This window comes from Cyanistes caeruleus, chromosome 2 (assembly GCF_971803275.1).
Source record: "Cyanistes caeruleus chromosome 2, bCyaCae1.hap1.1, whole genome shotgun sequence".
NCBI lineage: Eukaryota > Metazoa > Chordata > Aves > Passeriformes > Paridae > Cyanistes > Cyanistes caeruleus.
In genome coordinates, this window is record NC_141702.1 from 36,173,637 (window position 1) to 36,196,392 (window position 22,756).

Sequence of the window (22,756 nt, forward strand, 5' to 3'; positions counted from 1 at the left end):
GATAATTGAGTCCAAATGTAAGCCTAACACTGCCAAGTCCACCACAAAACCATGTCCCGAGGTGTCACATACACGTGTCTTCTAAATACCTCCAGGCACTGATGAATTGATCTTCCCCAATCACCCTGCTGATTTCAGAACAAAGAATTTCATTTCCACAAGATTTGTTGAGGTGGTATTCCAGATAACGAAGTAACCTTGTCAAGTCACCACTGTAAGCTGATACCACACAGCTTATAGAGCTTTTCAGTCTCCATAATTTTTACTACTTGACTGTCTCCTCTCCACAGTTATCTTGCTCAGCATCAAAATCTTTTTCTTATTCTTGCCTGCAACCACTCTCCTTTAAACTCTGAATGTAACCTTCCCTTTTTCATTTGTTCCCCTTGACAATGCAAGGTTTAGAGGAGTTATTTTGTGACTGTTATAGTCCTGAACATCATCAAGTGAGGCAGTGGATCTGCCGATGAAATTTACTACAGAAATCTTCAATATGCCCAAAACTACAGCAACAAACACTGCAAGTTTTGATAGCCAAAGGGTACCACAGCCAGGAGGAAAAGAGACATGACCACAGTTCCCCACCTTACAAGGTTCTAAATTAACTGTCAGCTGAAAAAGCTCATATAGCAGCTACTTTTTAGGGTTCATGAGAGCACGGAACAGCAGCTGCAGTCAAACAAGCAAACGAACAGAATAAAACAAAACAAATCAGCAAACAAAGAATTAGGTCAGATAGCGAACAGGATATCAAAAAATACAGAAATAATGTTGCGCCATTATACAGCTTTGTAGTATCCCATCACCTGGGGTAGTTTTTTAACAAAGGAGACAACAGCAACACTAAGGACCATAGAAAAATGCGTAAGAATTGTGGAAACTACTATAATTTCTCCTAATAAAGTACTGCAGTTGAGACCAAGTTCAAACTTTTTGTTTTATAAATCAAAAATAAAGATGCTTTAATTAATTTAACAGATGGCAAATTCAAAACTAGTGTAAAACTACATTTTCTATCTAAAGTATTATTAGACTGTGAAACTGCTGGTAAAATGAAGAATTTAGCAAGGTTTAAAAAGACTATCCAGTTACAGTGTTTTTCTTGTCTGTCTTTCAGGGTTTTAATTAAGTCTGAATGCTGTGGGGGTTTTGTTTCTTTATTTTTAGAAGGATATTAAACCTTATGGGTTAAATTTAAAGTTGTCTTGTAATCATTATTTGCCTTTCAACAGAGGGTAAATTAAACTACAGCTACTACATACTGAGGAGCTCTTATAGTTCATTATGATCAGCATCATTTGTCTGATATAAAACAAAATTGTTAACAAGCTAGAAAATATATTACCCAGCAACAATTCTTATACTAAAGGATTAACTTTAAATACTAGATTCTCTTTGTTTCACCCAAATTTGAACGAATTATTGTTAAATTTAAATTTAACAACTTGCAATAGGAACACTGCTGGAAAACAACTGCATGGTATAACATTCTGATTACTTCTTCTAAAGCTGCAAGATTAAACGAACTTTATCTCGAGCTTGACAGAACTAGTGAATTGTTTCGTAATTTTTACTGTTATTATTGTTGTTATTATTATCTTATTATTATTATATTATTATCTTCATTATTTATGGCAGATAGATTTTTAAGCTTGCTTGAACTTCTTTGGCTCCATCCCTCTCCACAAACTTATGTCTGAAAATATCTTGGAGGTTTAGAGCAAAATTCATGACTGAAACAACAGGTTAAAAAAAATACATAAGAAAGAATAACAAATTAATTCAGCATTTCATGACAAGTTACATTGCTTCTTTCCACAAGCAAGTGAATCATAACGTCTCACATGGAGGGCCATAACAGAGCAGTCACTAAAAGAGTAACACAGCTTTGAAAAAGGAGATCCCCTTAACTTGGAACTGATTTAGGCCAGAGCTATTTTGGGTCAATTCCGCCTTCATCACCGGCACAAGCCACAGCAGGAACACAACTGCCATTTGTGCTCACAGAACAGATCAGCTCCAACAGAAAGGGATGTCCTAGATATCTGTATAGTTCAACTTCACAAACTGAATGTCATTCTCCCCTGACTGAACATAAGCCGTTACGCTTCATGGATGTGTCTGTAATCCCCCCTAGGAGAACCAGCAGCACAGAATGTACTGTTCCACTATTAAAAGTGGTCTGGGAGAAGGGAAAATAAATAAATAAGCCAGTAATCACTGATATTGGTTGCTTGAAAATCATATATATATGCAAGCACACCCTTTATCTGGATCTTATTAGAACATTTTAGGACTACAGTTGACTATTCTAAGATTAGCATTCATAGCACAAGGCACATAATAAGCATTTTAATGCATTAACTATTCATAAATAAACAAAAGTTTATAAGACAATCAGTCCAAATACTCAAATAGTTACATATGAATAATCAGTTAGGTAGCATTTTTCAAAGAGCCTGGAATTGTGACCATAAAACTTTGTGTGCCACAGAATACACTTCCTGTACAGTATCTCATCAGCAGTGCTCCTTAAAGACTTCAGGAAGGGACACAAAACCCTTCTTTCAGAGTCCTGACAGTGTTGCAAGCACACATAAATGAGAAACCACAACCTAGAGTAAGAATGCTTTCTTTAGCCATTCAAGTCAATTTGGATCCAGATAAGGGATAACCTGTTCTGTCACATCTATTTATTAATTCCTCTGCATTGACTCAATGCAGAGGAATTAATAAGACTGTAAAAGGAAGATTTCAAGATTTCAAGAGATGAAAAAGCAACAAAGTGATAGGGATGTCCCTTAGTAATACATACATAAATACACCATCACCAGCCCCCTGCAAAAAAACCAAACACAAAACCAGACGTATTTTTATATCCAGTAAATATAAATTGGATCATTTATATCCAATAGCTCTGTATATTAGTCCAACAATTCATTACACCCTATGCTACCTCATTTGAATGGTGGTCTCTAATCAAGAGAGACCTCTCCTGGTTCAAAACTAATAGTTAAACAAAATGAATGAGTTATTTGGTAATACCCACAAGTCTGGCTATCAAAACCTGACAGCTCCTTTTCTGCTGTCAAAGTCTGCTAGCCAAAGGCTAGATATGCTCTCAGTGCCTGTACAGTAGGGAAAACAGGGGAAAAGGACAGGCAACAGGTGGAGATAATGAGGCCACCTTGTCCCAGACATTCCTTGCCCTGAGCTAGAATATCCTTATCTAGAGATAGGGGACATGCTAAACAAACCAGAAGTGCCCTTAACCCAAACTCAACTTACCAGTTTTATTTTAACACTCTCAAATAAAAACTCAAGTAAGCATACTATTTATGGGTTCTAATGCTCTGGAAAACAGGCAAGTATTAGTCTTATAATCCTAAATTTAATGGCCAACACAACTGCACAGGACAATTATTAAGATGCAGAGTGAGCAACAACTCACAGCTCCTGAAATCCCAACTCTCTAATGTCGAAACACATTATTCCTGCCTCCCCATCCCATCTCCTCTTCCTCTCTTACCTAAATGCACAAAATAAAAGCATGAATTAGGCATCTGCTTTTTAGAAAATTAAGAGGAATATTGTATAGAGTGACTAACATCTATGAATTGCTCCTTTCAGCAATCATTAGAAAGACACTTTTTACATTTTAATCCTGAACCGTTTATGTGTTTTTTATATACTTTTGCAGAAGCTTCTAACATTATGTTATCATTACACAAGTAATGATCAAACTGCAGGTTCCTAACAAATACTAATACTGTAGTTTATAAAAGCTATTTATTTAGAGCTTTTAATCTTGACTGGGAGTAAAAGCTTTACTGCAACCATTTCAGTAACTTTCACAACTTCAGTTTCCAGACAAAATATATACTATCTACACTTAGCTATATTATTCAAAGTAAAGTCAGTGAAATAAATTCCACGTGGATTGCAGCCTCATTCTCAACCAAAATTCTTCCATCTACAGAGGCAGATGTACAGTAGTTTCAAATGGGCAAGCTTGTTTTCCCCTAAAGGATAGTTAAAATAATTATGAAGAAGGACCACAAGAGACAATGGCATGTAAACAAAAACTGCATTTCTTTCCCCTGTGACCTTAAAAACTTATCATAAAAACACAGTGTGCAGATTGAAAGACTGGACTAAGAACAGTCACTTTAATCTTTAAAGTAAAGTTTTTGGTTCGAAATCTCTTCTTTAAGTGTCACCTCATTTTGACAGTTTCGTGCAAATAATAGAAAAACACTTAAAACTACTTCTTTGAGACATTCAATGGAAATAATACAAATGTCTGAAGAATGGCTGTCCTTTACACACAAATGATGCATAATTACCAGTTGAGGCTTTGCCCATTGCTGATAGTTACATAAGCACAATCGAATCAAGCTCATTTAACTTGCGATCAAATAACTTGGGTTAAGCCCAGTTGTTCACAAAACCTGTCATTCTTATAAAAAAATCCTTTTGGTCCTGAAAAGTCTATTCAGCACATGCCCAACCCTGGCATATTTCCATCCTTTAAAATTTCCCACCACTGAAACATGACACAGCCACAGAGAAAGGGATAAACAACAGTACCAACTATGGTGTAAAACTGATTAATATTTAAGTCTGTTTCTTAAGTTAAGTGGGGAGAGGAAGAAGGAGAAGGAAAGGAAGGTGTGGTTTAAAACCAGCCAGATGATTGTCGTGTGGGTTCTTCACCCTATCCTATGATTAGGAGGCCAACATTCCTTCCTTACTCCGAGACTACAAACATGTATTAACCCTAAACATGGCTCAATGACAAGACATTCCAAACACAATTTATAGTAATTCACTTTCTCAGTAGTTATCTGGGTCAGAGAGCAAGATGCCCAGGGAGAGAGTATTCATACCATGAGAAACACTCTTTTACTCATAAATGCTTTGCTGTGATTCGTTAACTTTCCTGCTACCACTTCTGAAGGCATCTGAAAATCTCAACACCCTACATTTTTGTCCCCCACCTCTAAACTAGGGAAGAATGCACTATAAATTGTGCAAACCTCTACTTCAGGAACTTTCCACTACTGGGCATAAAACTTCACATCCATGAGAATCTGGTCATGTAATTTGTACAATCTGAAAATTAATCTGAGGTTTCTTTCTGATTCCCAATAGTCTCCTTTGAGTTCAATTCCACATTAATATCTTTACTCCCAGGAGACAAGCTTTTTTTTCCCAGGACACTCAAGATGTGCTTTCTTGACAATCTGGTCTCTTGTTCTTAATAATGAGTTCTCAAGAGTATAGATTTGGGATTTAATTGGATTAACGCTACTCTCCAATCTTCTCTGTTCTCCTTCATTCTCATTATTATCTCAACTTTTTCCTCCTCTCTCTCAGGGATAATAGTTTTTCCATGAACCCATTCAAGTATCTTTTCTTTAAGCCTTTACAAACAGGCAACCATTTTGCTTCCTTGCCACCTAATTCTGGGGCTAGTACCTTTTACCTCTTAATTTCTAAAACAAACACACATCTGTTTCTCAGTTTTCTCTTTTTTTTTTTTTTTTATGAGCTGTTCTTTTAGCAGTGATGATTTTTTCACAATTTACTCTGGATTTTGGATATCAAATTTTTTTTGATAACTTCTCATATTAGAAATTTGCAATTTTATCAGTTATGCATGTAAGTCTCATCTTACCATGTAAATGATAAAAGAGTAGGGAACGAAAAATTACTGAGCCATGGAAATCTGAGAGAAACTTCAACCTTGTTTTCATGACATTTATAGAAAAGTTATCTTAAAATATACTGAATAAATTTCCTTCAAGTAAGGATCACAAATAAAGGTTTCTGAAAAGGCTGCAACTGCCAATAATTTAAAAGTTCTTAAAAAAAAATAAATTTCTTCAATTTCTACAAAAAGCTGAACTAAAAAAAAACTAATAGTAAGTTTGATAATATAGTAATTAAATCAAAATAATTATATTCAGTATAAATCAATACTCTATATATATATATTTATTGATACATTCAAGATAAATGGAATTTATTCGATTAAAAAAAATTAAAATGCCCATTAGTTTTATCATACAATTAAGTGTACATTTAATATTTTTGTTTTGTATTAGGATAACAAGAAAAAGTTAATTACTTAGGCAACAGGCCTTTCTTTTAATGTAAATGTAATTTGCTAACCATGAAAGGAAAAAACAGCTTCACAGATGTACCTAACTATTTTGTTACAAACACATTAGACAATTAACAGCAATTCTCAAAGAGCTGTTTTATTCTGCATCTACTTATTCATATTTAGATATCTGCAAGCCATCAAATTTGCATGAATATTTTTCAAATTTAATAGCCTTTGGCAAGAACTACCTGTTCTGCATTTTTTAAAATAGCTGCCTTAACATAATTGAACAGCCATAGTATTATGATCATATTTATAATTTTTCACTAAAATTGCATGTGTACAGATGTGAAAAATAAAAAAGGTACTCATAGAAATGCAGGAAAATAACTTACTGCCCTTAATAGATTCCATTTAGTACAGATCACATTTCACCATTGTAAAACCTAGTTCTGTTTGATTGTATTGATTTGAATTATTCCACAGCCATTTTTAAGCTTTTTATTATTCTTAGCGGTAGCAGTCTTTTCTTCGGAACTGGAGTCTCATTACTTTACCCTGCCTGAACATTCAGCTCCACTCATCCAAAGAAGCATCTGCTCCAAACAGTATTAATGAGATCTGTATGAAGGGATACAACATGCCATTACCCACCTGGACTAATCATTTTACAGTACAAAGCTGATAATGCGGAGTCATCCAGCAACGCCTGGAACACGCTGGTACAATTACCTTACTCAGATAGTGACTATTATTCCAGAAACACACACTATAAAATTGGATACATTTGCAAAGATGTATCTTCCCTGTAGCTACTGTTAACATACAATATATATTTCATCTCAGCAAAGCCAAAAGGCATGATTTTACTAGTGGGAAATTTGCCCTTTGGCTTATGAATAGATTAGCATTAAAATTATTTATAAGATACCAATAGTTTGACAACAGTTCCAATAAATATAGAGAATTTACACCAAGGCAGTCAGAACAGCTGCAAAACTCAGTGACTTTAATTTAAATAATAATAATTTAAAGCAATATGATTTTAGAGGTGGTTTTCTCCAAATCAGCCTGAGTTTGCATACAGTATTTACATACAATCAAGTAGCCGGTACAAAGGAAATATTTCACCAAAGACTGCCAATGCTGAATGAGCTTCACAGATCTTTTAATTTAAAGTTCATTTCTCTAAACCTATGATGTAAATATACACATCTTTACGCATTGGCATTTACAAACAGGAGGGGAGAAGTATTTGTTCCCACTGTATTTTTCCTTTTGGGACAAACATGCTCCAGAAGGAATGCTGGAACAGAACCAGGAGGTGTGCCCCACTGGTACCTCCACAGCAAGGGCCCTGGAGACCAGGGACGGAACAAGCAAGACCACAGTGCAGGCACAAACTCTTCAAATCGCAACAGACTGGGCTAAGCAAGGCAAAGTCAAAAGATTTTGAACTCAGAGCTCCAAGAGAATGGAGGAGGATGAGTTTTGACCCAAACCAGACTCAGAACTCACACACTTAGAAAAACACGTAAATCTCCCCAAGATATTTTATAGAATCACCATCAGATAATTTAACTAATCAATTTCACATTGTTAGTCAACACTGTATGATAAATAATGCCCTTTTATTTAGGGAAATACTTTTTCTAAGTATGGGTAGAAAAATACAATAATGCTAAGAAACCAAGTAAACATGCACAATTCTACCACTGAAAAAAAAACCCAAATTGGGGGGGGGGAATCACCAAAAGAAACACCACCACAACAAAACCAAAAACAACTCAGCACTTAAAACAGAAGACAAAGGTTCAGCTCCAATCGGAATCTAGGATTAGCAAACGCTTTTGAAGAAAAGTAGAAGTCCTCTAGTGAAGTTACTGACACTGCAAATCAGTTAAGAGAATGTATAAAAAAATGCTTCAGTCATGAAACCTCTAGGAAAAACTGCTGCAGAAATAAAATACAGGTATTTAACAAAGAGTGAAATTTCAGAAGCTTGGCTAAGTTGAGCATATGTTAACTGCAGTAAAACAGTTTTACTTCAGTGAGAAAGTGTAACATGTAAGTTGTTAGTTATTCATCTGCTTTTCTTTAAGTCCAGTAGAGTCAACAAAACAACAGTGCTTTTTAAGCAAAGATAGAGAACAAAGCAAGGAAAAAAAAAAAAAAAAAAAGCATGCAAGCCTAATAATATTCTAATAGGCAAGGTCTAGACTGCTGCATCTTAACCACTTTTAACAGAATATCTTCAGAGATATTTGATGACAAGGGTTCCATCTCCAGATAACATACAGGGGATCCATAAATGTGTCTCCACTAACTGATGTCTTAATATTAAATTCAAGAAGGTCACGCCTGTCAACACAAGCATTCAGAATAACTAATGAAAATCTGTTTAATTGCATATGGAGTCTGGATTACTGGAGAACAACTAAATAATTAGATGCATGTCCAATGCAAAAATGATCATAATAATTTTTCATTGTTGATTAGGATACATATCATGCATAGTGTCGAAATGTCCAAATAATAGCTCAGGTTTTCATCTTTAATCTCTCTTTCATATTACTTAAGGTGAATTTCATTAACTGGATCTCTGTAGCTCCATTTTCTTCTCTAAATATACCTATCGGTCTGTGTATCTCCGTAATCTATTACCAATCTATTATGTTTCCAAAAAAATTAAAAGGGCTATTTAGTTCCTTCACTTCTGTTCTCCATCCATTCTGATTTCCCACCATTGTAAAACAAAAAACAGAGACTAGAATGATCAAAATACTGAATATTTCTACAAGAAATAACATGTACACTTTAATTTCTTTCACAAAATGCAGTCTTCCAGATACACCATGTTCTCTATAATTGCTTTCGTACTTAGAACGTGGATGTCCCATCCACACATTTAAGTATGAAAATGAGAATATTACGTAAGATATCAATTTTCCAAATCAATAACATAGGATTAGACAAAGACTCTTCAGGTCAGTTTAAGCTGGCTGACTTCATTTGTTCAGGGTCAGCACTTTTGGAATGGCCTATGCCCTGTACTGCTCTGAGAATATGCCTTGACCTCCCAACACCCCATTGCTGTAATTTCCCAGCCTGAGAACATTTGCACTGCACTACCCAAGCCCTTGTGCATACAGCCAGTGCTAGTAAATCAATTATTCCCACACATTTCTTAATGGTTGGATGCCATGCTGACTGCAAGCTTTCTTTGACTTTTCACACCATTCTCAGCCCAAGCTAATAAACAATTAAAGCACAAACACCACAGAGGAGAGACACTTGAAAGGTCTGGGGTTTTTTTATACAAGACAATTTAGTTCTGGCTGAATTATGCTGAATTCTGACTGACTCTACATGGAGCCACTTGGCAATTCTCATAAGACATCCAATTCCCCGTATTCTCCAGGATTTTCATTATCTAGGATACTCTATGATTAAAGATAAGAAACCTAGCAACACAAAGAACTCAGGAAAAACTTCAGAATATGTCCAATCAGTCCAATTAGGTTGAGGTTTGTTATTAAACAAAAGGCACCCCTGCAATGAATGTAAGAAAACTGGTGAGGGAAGATAAAATTATTGACTCTTTAGCTGACATCAACTATGTTTAAACAAAGGACCACAGTATGAATATAAAAAAATCCTACAGAATTTCTAATATTGTCCATCTTCTGAAGGATCAATTAGAAATTTAATTTAATTTTAATTTAGCTTATAATTTAGCTTATAAATAAAGTCTTCACCTTAGCAAACTCTCACTGTTACGTAAGATTACTCTAAGACCTTGGTGGCAAGTTGTGGCTGACAGACAGGCAAGGGTTATGGAGAAGAGTAAGGGTACCTTCCTTTTAACAGTGTGTAGAACACCAGCTAGAAAAAAACTTGGCCACAAACTTCAGCAAATGTTGGGTACCAGCACAGAATAAAAATTAATCTCTGGAGCCAGTTTTGTTGCTGTGCTTTGTCCTTTGTACCAGCAAATTCACTTTCCTGAGAAAATACAAGCTGTCTACCAAATTTACTGTGTGTTGCTTTTTCATTTAAAATTAACTTACCGGGTGCCGTCTGCTTTCCAGCTAACTTTGTATGGCTTCTGCTCCAAAAATTTAATATTTTGCTTGTCCATTGAAACAGGCTGTGCTCCAGGGAATCCAGTCCTAATAAAAAGAACTATGTTTATTAATGGTTCTGCAATAAATACTCACACAAGTAAATACATTTTTTACATCAGACTCAAGTCACACCTCATGTGTTGACTTGTTGCAAGGTTAACTCTGAGTTAGAATATCTTCTCCAATGAAGCATTTTGCAATAGAAGTCAAAAGCCTATCTCATAAGAACAAGCAAAGTTTATTTGCTTATGACAAAACACTACATTATGTGGAACTTCAGAGTTTTAACTTTACAGAAAGAGATATTTAAACTAAAAATTAGAGTATCAGGGACGATACACATCAACAAATTAGGAAGTAGTGTGGATCACCAACTTTGGAATGGAAAAGTTCAGAATCACAGACATGAAAACCAACATTTTCATGAGCATTGAACACAAATCCAAGTTAGCTATAAAAATGAGTACACTTGTATACTGAAGTATAATAGCAGTGGTATAAATAAATCTACTACTTGAGAAAGAACTAAATTTTACACAAATAGCTGGACTAGGCTACATCTGGAATTTGAACAGCAACATTTTGTTATCTCAATGGAAAAGTAATTCTAGAATCTTGTTTCTTAATATTAAAAACTGATCATTTTATTTCATAGTACAGTGCAAGATTTTCAGTACCAAGTGTGTTTGAGCGGTTTTTTTTATAAACAATACATTCAAAATTAGTCACTTTTTTCTCATTTTTACAATGAGCAGTTTCATTCTGCAAAACATAACACTTATTTCTAGATAGTATAAATAAGTAAGTTCTAAATATTCTCATACCCTTCCCATCCACAGAATTGCTGACATTTTTGCTGTATTCCTCCTAATTTTGGTTGTGTTGTCACCTGGGTCACACATTTAACTGTTATTCCTTCCAAGAAAATTGCACCCTACATAAAAAAAAAATAAATAAAAATTTAGTATTAAAGCCTTCATAAAATCAAATCAGAATATGTCATTACAAGATTAAGTCTGTTTTCACAACCCTCTAGAGCAATATAACCTTAAACATTCCTTAAGGATTTACCCCCAGATGCCAAGATACATTTGCTGAGCTTTTCCAGGAAACTCACAGGTGAGCCATATTATAAAACCAGGAACTGAAATGAGTTATTTATGAGGAAAATATGCAATTAAAAAAAAAAAGGCAATAGGGATAAGGCAGGAAGGGATAGCTAGTACTTAGATGCTTACACTACTTAGCTAATACTCTCAAGAAAGCTGATCTAGGACAAACTTTAAAAAGAAAAAAAACCCAGCAGATTTGTAAAAAAATATTTGTGTAAATATATTTTTATAATTTATTCTTAATCTAAATTAGGTGATTAAAGTATAGAGCTGCTATCCTGAATGCCCCAGAAAAGGCTATGTAGAGATCAAAAAAGCTAATCTGGAAATAAAACTCTAAAATAACTTGTACATTCTAGAAAAAGTTTGATGTCAAATAAAACAAATAAAACAAATAAAACAAATAAAATAAAAACAAATCTTGCACAACAGAACACATAAAGCCATCGGGTCTACAAAACTACAAAATGAAAGATTTCTATGAAGATCTCAACCAGACTTAATTCAACAGAATCGCAAATAAATTTTAAATGCACACAAAGCAGATCAAACCATGACTATTCACCTGTTGAATCCTGCATGTGAAGATGTAAGTATCTTCTATCTGCTCTCTAAAACACTTGAAACTTGCTGTAACAAATCCAGCTGCATACTACTGATGAAAGGAGTAGTATTTTTCTCCTCTGCATTTCCACACACTGTGGCACTCATCTGTTATACATTTGAGCAAGTCTAGGAACTAATTTGGCAAAAATAACATCATAAATTGGTAATCTTCTGCCAAAATAGCACCCTAAACTAGCTCACCGTAGGATAATTCAGTTCTAGTGCCAGCACAAGGGAAGCAAAGGGAAAGCAGGGAAAAGCAGGACCACAGTTTTCAGCACAGCCTGCAGTTAGTTAAGATTGGCTCAGCCATATCACCGAATCACATTCTGAGAATAGAACATCCTAAAGAAACGTACTGGTTCATAACCTTAACTACCCTGAGCTCCACAGACCTTCTGTGTGTCACTCACCCCATACAATTTACACAGGTACCAGCCGGTGCACCAGCACGCAGGGGAGTGGGCGAGAGAGGCAGACAGCTACTCATGCCTGGCCAGCACATTGTCTGAATTCTGATAAGTGATGAGGAGCACCAGGAGAGAAAGGAAGATGTTTCTGCCTTGCTTCTGTTAATAGCACCAGAGAGCAATGGCAGTATGACCACTAAGACTGAAGTAACAGTCAGAGAACAGGAAAGATCTTCCAGAAAAGAAAAAGTAAAAACCATAAAATTCATACTTGAAAATGTTTATTGAAGATTATCTGCTTCAAGTATAATCACTAGCTAAGGCACAGAACTATGAAAACAATGTGAGTTATTTGGGCATTCGTGCTTGGCTACCTTAGCATTCCAGGTTTCATGAGGACATTCCTTGGATAAGGCACTTAAAGTGAGCTAGACCCGTGCAGTTTTTACTCTACTGTTCAGCTACTAATGCCTTTGGAAACAGGACACTGGAGATCATGGTGCACAGACTCCAGACAACTTAGATCACCAGAAGCACATCAACTCCTCATACTAAACCAAGAGTTATAAGCCCTAAAGGATCCAAGGAAACTACACGTACTTAGTATCTACACTCTGCACAACCTTGACACCATCTGTACTAATCAACCTTGCCCCACTTGCCATGAATTTCTCCACCCATCACTTCAGCTGAAGGAGAAGTGGCAATGTGGATCATCCTCTGTTGGTTCATATCCTAAACACCATCTGGAGGAGAGGGTGAGTGGGAACAACCCCAAACACACACCTTTCTGACCCTAGAGGCTATCACCAGGCCTGGGTGAGAGCTGTCTTCAGCTACTCAGACTTGATTGTGCACCAATATGCTCAGAGACCACCTCTCAGAAGACAAAAAACATTGCAAAACACGTCAGGAAGAGACATTTTCTAAAATGAAGGAAGTGAGAGACAGGGAGTTACACTGATCAGCTTAGATTTAATACCTAGAAACACAGGACCAAATCACAGTAACTGCCTCTTGGCATGTACAAGCAAAAAATAAAACAAAATCATACAACTGTCACTCAGTAGCAAGGGTGTTCCATTAAACATTTGGTTTTCATAATGAAACAGGTTTCACAGAATTGGCAGTGCATGCATTTGCCTTGGTTTGTCTTGTTTGCTTATCTCGTCCTCATAGAGGAACTCAGAAAACAAGGGGTAGATGTAACTTCCATAGAAGAGAATAACCTGTTTCAAAACCAGGTTCAAAAGAGTTAGTGTTTCACTAACAAAATGGAAAAATCCGTAGGGTCTGCTTTAGGCATAAGATAATTTATATATTTCCACTAAGCTTCCTATTAGAATTCTTACTTTTGTGACATCTCTGACTTTAGTAACAAGGACATAGACTGGGATAGTAGTTTAAGACTCAGTGTTATCCTTAATTTTAAAAATGGACTGGAAATAACATTGTGCAATTCAGCATAAACAAAGTTCTACACTTAATAATGGATAAGAAATTATACAAACACACACTGGTAGATAATTAGAGAAAAAGACATGGAAGCAGCAAGAGACCAAAAGCTGAATTAGTATTGTTCTGCTTTGTGAAAGGCAATTATGTTGAGATATATAAACAGAAATATTAGCCTTAAGACATGTGAAATTAATTTCTCCATATTAAGCCTTACTAGGATAGCCTCGACTAGAGGATTGCATTTAATTACAGGCACCACAGCGTCAGGAAAACATGAGTCAACATGACAGAATACAAAGAATAACAAGAAAGGTCAGTAGTACAAAAAATATGGTCTATAAGGAAAAAATGAACTAATAAGCATTTAACATGGAGAAGGAAGTGTTACCCATAATCAAGCACATAAAATGGTGCTGCTAAATCAAAAAAGATTATTTTTTCCATATCCTTCATGATGCCTGCAGGCAGAAGAGTAAGTGCAAAGGTTAAACTTTGCAAAAGAGAGCTGGTAAGGCAGAAAAACCCCAAGTCACTAATATTTAGAATCAACGTACTGTGATAGTTAACTAATAAATATTATCCTAATTAAGTCAAATCAGTTTAATTGCTTCTTTCTATCTCACAGATGACCACAAGACTTCTGTACTCAGAATCATGAAGAAGATCATTACCAGCCACCCTCTCTTCCAGATTGTTTAAGATGTCACCATTCATTTCAGAAGCACTGCATCGCACACCCCGTAACACGCAACTTATGCAGGACTAGAAGAGACAACATTCCTTAATAAACAGTGAAAGTTCCAATTGACCCTTAAAGGTTTGTAGGCTCTGGCTCAGAATTACAAATTAAATTTTTGATTTGCAAAATGAAGGGTTTTTTTTCCTGAAGTGAGATTCTGAGTGTCAGTTAATAATGTTGCTTTGATGCTACAATCAATACTGCATGCACTGACAAAGTCAAAACTTGTTTGGATTTCCTGTGTGGCACCTCAGACTGCAACAAACAGATTTCCTGGTATCTGTCAACTTCCTTCAGGTGATGACAAAGGAAACTGTAATGGCTTTATGTTCTAATGATTCTTACACTTAGAATGTAGTGCAGGAAAGAAGGCTGTCAAGACTTTTTCACAGCTAAATATAGGAAGTGCAAAGGAAAAATGTTGCAGTAAAGTTTCTCACATCAGAGTTTCTGAAATGGACAGTATACTAACTTCATTTCACAGGCTAGCTAGCAGTTGTTTCTGACTATTCATTATCCTAGCAGGATGCCTAGGAGCTGTCTCCTCCACCACTACTAGTAATTTTTTCTTCTGTCTCCACAAATATTTGGGTCAAAATGAGAAAAAATTCAGAACATTGCAGTCACTACAGCTACCTCTAGTTTTACACTGCCTACCCCTAGGCTTTTAGGAAAATATGAATAATAAAGGTGGAAACATCTGCTTCAGGAAACCAACAAAATACTGAAAATGTAGCCCTTTAGAGAGTAAAATATGGATATCTGAGCAAGACGTATTTACCTGATACTCACTCCCCCTGTAGACCGCATATTTACAAGGAATCACAAATAGACTGTATCCATCTCTACTGAGTTAAGAAGCAGTCCCATCTGCCAGCCATGAACCATGGTAAAGAATTCTGCCCGTTCCTCCTCTTCATGTCAAAGAATGTTCCTTCAGAGCTGCAAAACTGAATTATACGAATATGCATATTAACTAGATGATTCTTTCTTTCACAAATTATCTAACTCACAATTAACTTTTAGTTATTAATATGCTTATTCGTATAATTTAGCTTCCAGCTTTCAACAAAACTATGGTGGCAGACAAGAAAAAGCCTGGGAAGCCAGTATCATTCCTGTTAAATAGACCAGTTGAGTTTTGTAATTGCTGAAAAGAGGCTGTCATTGTAACTCATCGTAACACCTCAATTCCTAATGCATCAGAAGGCACACCAAAAAAACTTAAAGGTTTCAGCCCCCCAAAAAATATTTAGGTATCAATGCTTTACTGCAAGGCTAATGGAGGAAGTGACCATACCCCCTGAATATACTTTTACTACGTTTTAGGTTGTGGGAAATTTTTCATGCCAGATGGAAGATAATTTGAAAGTTTTCAAAGTTCATCTTGCTTCTTTAGACTGTATTCCTGTCAGGCTAGTATTTTCCATACTCCACCTGTAAATCTTGTTGACCAGCTGCAGTAACAACAAAACACTTTTTTGCAGCCTATTTCAGTATGAGAATTTCCAAGTGTTTGCAAACAAACACACCTCAACACACAAGTAATATAATTCAGTATAATGGAAAAAAAAAATCTACTTTTGCACTCAGCAATAGTCTAGCTTACTTCATTTGCTAATAAAAAAGCAAAGAAAAAGAGTCAGGAATTTGAAGAGAACTGAGTCATTAGTCTTCAGATGATACAAATATATTCTTTGTACTTGAGTATTAGTTCCATATCATGATAACTACAGTAACTTATTTCATCAGAAATATGCAGATGCATGTCAGAAATCACAGTAAGATCACCCAAATTTCTTATAAAGCTAAAATAGCTTTGAAACACTATGATTTCAAAGCTACCTTGTTTTTTTTAAGCTCATATTGCTTTTTGCTAATCCAATTTTCAATCCTACAAAATTTCCCAAAGACTATTTACCAAAATGAGCAATGAATTTTAAAAATTCTGAATTTCATCTGCATGACTATAAAAAACAAGAGATGTTTCCACCCAATTCTAATAATATTTTGTCTCTAAAGACAGACTGAATAATTAAGACGCACTTTAGTATCTCAAAAATTTGTTATATTAGAAAATTTTTAAGTCATTTTTACAACTGGAATATTTGAGGTGCTGAATATTAAAGTTCAAGGTTCACATGGGAAATACAAATAAAAGTTTACAATGGATCTACAATTTTTTCCAATTAGAGACAATGCTTCTAGTGCCCATTTGCAAGAGCAGTGACACTTGTACAGCATGTACGATGAGGTAACTGATGAGTATGAGGTTATGAAATTATGTTTAGCAATTTGAATATTAAGTTCCAAATCAAAGTTACCAGTTTTAGGCGTTCTTTTCTCCTCTTGCCAAAGTAAGAGCTTGATGATCCGGGTTCTGATTCTGGGCCTCCAGTTTTACCATTATCATCATCCTCCTCTTCATCTTCATCAAAGCACCATTCTGGAAGCTCTGGTGGTGCTGGTGCATCATCTTCATCGCCATAACGACGAAATAATTCCTTCAAATAGTCACCTTTATAAATACCTGGAGGTCTGGCCTGAGCAAAAGTAGCCACAGCATCCTCAATACTGTAAAAAAAAAAAAAAAGAAAATCACTGTGGATTCTTAATTTACATGTTTTAGTTATGTCATGCCTCAACAAACATAAGAATTATTGGGACTGCAAATCAATACTAATTCTGAAGTGGTATTTGCAAAATCATTCCTTATATTTGCAAGCCCATGCTTAGGTCAGTCTGGTAGCAGCTGCTCCTGCACAGGATTCTGTATAACTCTGTAGGCACTGCAAATGTTCTCAAGTACCTGCAGCTCAGGCTGCTTTGAGTCCTTATTGTAGCTTCTAGTGGTCTGCTGATCACTGCTTTATGACAGATAAAACTTTTTTTATTGCTACAGAGAAGAAATTAAACATGCAGGTAACATGCAGGTAAATACCCAAGGACTGCATGAACAAAAAAAAAGACCAAAGAAACATATCAATAAACTTAATGAAGAAAAATGCAAATGCTTCAATTCAAATGTGGTTACATTTTTCTCTGCTAAGAATTGTGTTTCCTCTCATTAGAGATTTTGCCATCATACACATCATACATCATACACATACATACAAAATCCACACTAATGTTTTTTAATTACTCCTCTTTCCAGAATTTCTCATAAAAGGACTGTGGCTCAGAAGCCTTTTACTATGCACCTAATACTTAATCTTGCTCAAATAAATTGGAGGCTGGGCCACAAAAAAATTAGAAACCAAAACTAACAGTCATGCATCTTTACCAGACAACCAGAAAACTCTCAAAAATATACAACAGTGAGCACAACACAAGGGTTTTATTGTTGCCATTCATAGATCCTATGAAAATGTCTAACTAAAAACATTGGATACAATTCTGTCTTCCATTTATCAAGGCTGTGAAGAGCAGTAATGTGCCAAGGATCAACATTCTAAAACCTTACTATATAGGTGAGAGGAGAAACCACAAAAATAGAGAGATATCCCTGTTAGGCTTCTTGACAAGCAAAAATCACACACTGGAACAAACAGTACTACTACTACATATGGAACACATACTACATCCTATGACTTTTTTGGGGTTTTTTTCCACATATTTAATTCAAAATGGTTTGGATTTTTTTTTTTTTGGTCTGATCTGTACAGCATAGAATGGAGCCTGGAGGTAAATTTTCCAGAATAGACAGAAACAGTGTCTAATAACCAGTAAGGTTGATTCACTCCTCTGATCTTTGTAAGAGGAGAAAACAAGACATTCTCCAGAGTGACACTATCACATGGTATCATTTCAAAAATGACAGTTGAAGAGTCTGAGTTACTTAGTTACTGAGTTACCTTTCTTCCCCATTCTGTTTTTTTAAGACTCCTAATTTCTTTCTCAGAAGACATTTTTTTACTTTGCTATCTTTCTTAAATTGTTTCACATCTTCTGTAATGAATGCCACTAAAAGGACAAAACAAACCAAAAGTTATAGGGTCTAAAAAATGCTCATTTTTTTTCTCTGATATTAGGAGAACTCTATAATCTTCTGGAATAGATGGCAATGAAAGCCAAAAGAGGCGGCACAGATTTCAAATACAGAACTCTAGCTGAAAGAAAACAATTTTCCAAGTTCTAGAAACACAGCAGTCTTTGGGAAAAATGAGTTGTTGAAAAGAAAATCAAGTAAGGTTTCTGACCTTATTGGTCAGAAAGCTGAAGAGCTTTCAGGCCTTTCTCTAAATGAACTATAAAATATATCTCACTGTACACGAAACAGCAGCAACACTCCTACACCATATGCCTAAGGAATGAATACGGATGGATTTTTCCATCAGGAAGATATTATTTCCTCATTAGCAAGAAACAGTGCCTTGTTTTAAAGAATGATACAGCAAATTAGATTTATCTTAATACAATGCTCAGCATTAACTAGCATCTTGCCAAAATTGTTCCTTTGCTGTGGACATTTTTTCCTGCCAGGGGATATCTGGATGTTCTATTAAAATAATCTGACAGAGATGAACAAATTTGATACAATTAAACACCCAAAGCAAAGAAAATAAGATATGGCTGTTGAGTTTTAAGGCTTTTCCCACCAAGGTTTGAAAACAGAGAGGCAGCATAAAAGCAAGAGTTCCAAAGAGATTCAAGTGCCTTTCCTCCCCAGAACAAAGGATCAATTCTAAGTCTCGTTACTGCATGCTACTTTTAAATTTTTTGATTAAAAGCATACAAATTTTTTAATTCATAGGAACACTGAGAATCAGGACAGAATAATGGCATTCGTGTCTGTGTCTACTTCCTATGTACACCTAGGATCCTGCAAATATTCAGACATGCATTACTAATGGTTTTCCATCTCTATGACTCCAATGTCTTTATTTGAATAATTTCTAACCTTAAAATTTTACCCTTTTTATGGGTAAAAAAAATTTACCTTTTTTACCTATAAAACCTTTTAAAAGGTTTAATAACAGACAGCAATGATCTAGTTTTTGCAAATAGCTTGCACATGTATGCTAAGCATAATAACTGTATGTCTAGTCACAAGAAAATCCTGCAACAGGAGCAGAATTTTCTTCACTTAAAGGACCACACATAAGAAATATTATCAGAATGTTTAATGGGCTTGTCAAGAAACATGACTTTCACAGGACTCCATCAAGAAGTAAACATTTTGTAAATATTACAAAACAGAAGTTATGCAAAAGTTATGTCCAACAGGATGGTAGAGGCATTCTTTGGGTTTGGAGTTTCTTTTAAAACTAATGTTATCTAAAAAAGATAATTACTCTGTATGAAGGAGACAACATTTTTAAAAGATGAAAACATGGGTGAGTCTGTATAGAAGCATGCTGTAGACTTCAGTGAAAAAACAAGCTGGAAACGAGGGCTTTGTCTGTTCCCAATCCTTCAGAAGTATGTATGTTACTCTGATGTTGCTCTAGTTAATCTCTTCAGATCTCAAAAAAGCACAAAAACCTACATGCACACCTACATGAAAAAGATTTAAAAGTACAGGGAATAATCTTTCAGGAATCCCTGAACTCTACATTCTTACTTAAAGTGTAGGACATGTCATGGGAAAGACACAATATGATATATACACTGCTAAAGGCCCACACACAGCAAGTACAGCTGTGACTTGACCTACCAGACCTGGAATTCTTGACTGCAACAGGCTAAGCTACCAAGAGTTGATACAAAAAATGTTAATATGGGCTGTTTATTCAAACTTATTAGGCAGCTATAAAACAAGCAACACTGAATATACTAGCATAGCTGTCAGGACGAGTGAAACATACTGAAGAACCCTTTAGCCACATTCCACAAACCCCCAGAAATTAACATTCAAAGTTACCTCCAGTCCAACTTCTCGACCAAAAAGGCACAGATCAAAAATCCAGTTCTATTGAAACCATGTGTACAATGGACACCTAGAAAAGACAAGAAAAGGGCATAATCACTTGCAAGTGATTTTAACAAACATATTTAGTATCGAAAGTGAGTTTAGATCCTTCCACTCCAATCTGTAACATTAAATTGGTATCTCTCTTCTCATCACGGCAGCACACACCACATAAGGCACATAAGCCTAAAAGGCAATTTATTACATTCTTTCTGAAAATCAGCAGCAGCAAGGGTATAGAATGCTTCAGTTCATCATAATCAAGAGCACTAACTTAATGTGATTGAAATATGGCTAATACAGATAAGATTCACAAATCTACTCAAATTCTTGTCAGAAGGCAATATAATCAAATTAATTGATTGAGTTTTCCATGGATTCAACAAGCATGATATTCATTTTATACCATCAGGAAAAAAATCATATTTGGATTACCTTACCTCAAAATTGAAAGGGGTGCCAATAGACCACAATTCTATCTCAAATTTGCTATTACCATGCTAAGACCAGACTTACTAATTTTGAAAAAAATTAAGAATCTACAAAAAGAAAACTATGCAACAGTATAACCATCTTGAATTAGTTATCTTTTCAATGTGAAAAAAAATAATTAAGTCTTCAGTCTCTGTTTTACTGAACTCATCCCCCAGTGATAGGAGGGATACACCATCAAATGCAGTGCATTTTTCTTTTTCTCTCAAGGCAACAGCACCACCTAGTGATGAGCAGACCAGCCTCGAATTTTGTGCTATTAAAAACGTCATGAAGGATTCAGGCAAGATGTTGCCTCTTCCTCCTACTTAATTTTAAATTATAAATATCATTAAACTTTCCACTAACACCAAGAGCAATTATTCTTAACATTTTTCAGTTGTTACCAGAGAATCATGGAATTGTTTAGGTTGGAAAAGGCTCTTAAGTACATTGAATCCAACCACTAACCCAACATTGCCAAGTCCACCACTAAGCCTTGTCCCTAAGTGCCACATCTACACAGCTTTTAAATACCTCCAGGGATGGGGACCAAACCATTTCCCTGTGCAGTTTGTTCTTGTGCTTGACAACTTCACCTTTTGGTGAAGAAATTTTTTTCCTTATGTCCTAGGCCTCCCTGGTGTAACTTAAGACCATCTCCTCTTGCCCTGTCACTGGTTGCCTGGAGAAAGACACCAAGCCCCTGGCTACAACCTCCTTTCAGGCAGTTGTATAGAGGAATAAGGTCACTCTGAGTCTCCTCTTCACCAGACTAGACAACCCCAGCTCCTTGTGGGTTGTGCTCCAGACCCTTCACCGGCTCTGTTGACCTCTGGATGCACTCCAGCATGTCAATGCCTAAGCACCAGTGCCAAGTACTGGGGGACAATCACTTCCTAATCCTGCTGGAAATTGGCCTCCTTGGCCACCTGGGCACACTGATGGTTCATGGTCAGTAGACCAGCACACCCGGGTCCTTCTCTGCCAGGCAGACTTCCAGCTGCTCTTCCCCAAGCCTGTAGCATTACCTGCTAATTGCCTGCGGTTGTTGTGACCCAAAGTGCAAGGCCTGGAACACAGCACCACAAAGCAAGCCACATAAGATTTAATTCACTTTCTCATTTCTGTACCATACCTAGTAAAGAAAATTTAGTAACAATTCACTTGACGCGTATTCAAAGAGAATGCGAATATCTATTTTTTTTTTTTACACTCCTCTACACTGAAGTATAAACTTTTCAACTGGAGAACCAAAGAAGTACTAGCAAAAAGTAGACTGATGAAAATAAACCAAACCAGCTTTAAGTGGGTAAAAAAGAGTATGCACTAACTGTAACAGGATCAGGTTTTTGTGTCTGTACCTGCCCTTCCCTTCTTGATAAAGCAAGGTAAAAATTACCATTAATTTTCTTGATTCATCATTTCTAACCATTTAAAAATACTAAAAACTGTGTAACTTGTGTCAAATTGAATTAATTTTAGCTTCATTATATAATTTATTCCTAACAATCATTTCTCCTTTGTTTTCTGCTGAAGCAAAATTTTTTCATGTCACTTCCTTAAGGTTGGCAGGCATACTCCTGTCCCTCATGCTGCAAAAATGAAATTTCCTTCCTATATTGTACTAGATGAATTGAAAATTTTGATCACTTATTATTCACATTTCAGTCTCTTTTCATAGCTAATGATGACACAGCACAAAATTACACACAATTGCTATCACTAAATCCTGCAGCTGTTACTGCTGCCAAGGTTAAGTTGATAATTTTATACATATGACAAAGATAAGCATCTCAGCATGAGACCA

At 35.7% G+C, this 22,756-nt stretch overlaps 1 protein-coding gene across 7 annotated transcripts in view; it reads right to left on the reverse strand.

Annotated features, from left to right (window-relative positions):
• Positions 1-22,756, reverse strand: part of RNGTT (RNA guanylyltransferase and 5'-phosphatase) — a 213,106-nt gene that overhangs the window by 133,271 nt on the left and 57,079 nt on the right. For all 7 annotated transcript variants that reach the window (XM_086876510.1, XM_086876509.1, XM_086876511.1 and 4 more), the window contains 4 exons: positions 20,428-20,503; positions 16,889-17,138; positions 11,064-11,173; positions 10,183-10,284 (listed from right to left, as the gene is read on the reverse strand). In XM_086876510.1, coding sequence (XP_086732636.1) covers positions 10,183-10,284; positions 11,064-11,173; positions 16,889-17,138; positions 20,428-20,503 — 538 coding nt within the window. The remainder of the gene's footprint in view (positions 1-10,182; positions 10,285-11,063; positions 11,174-16,888; positions 17,139-20,427; positions 20,504-22,756) is intronic.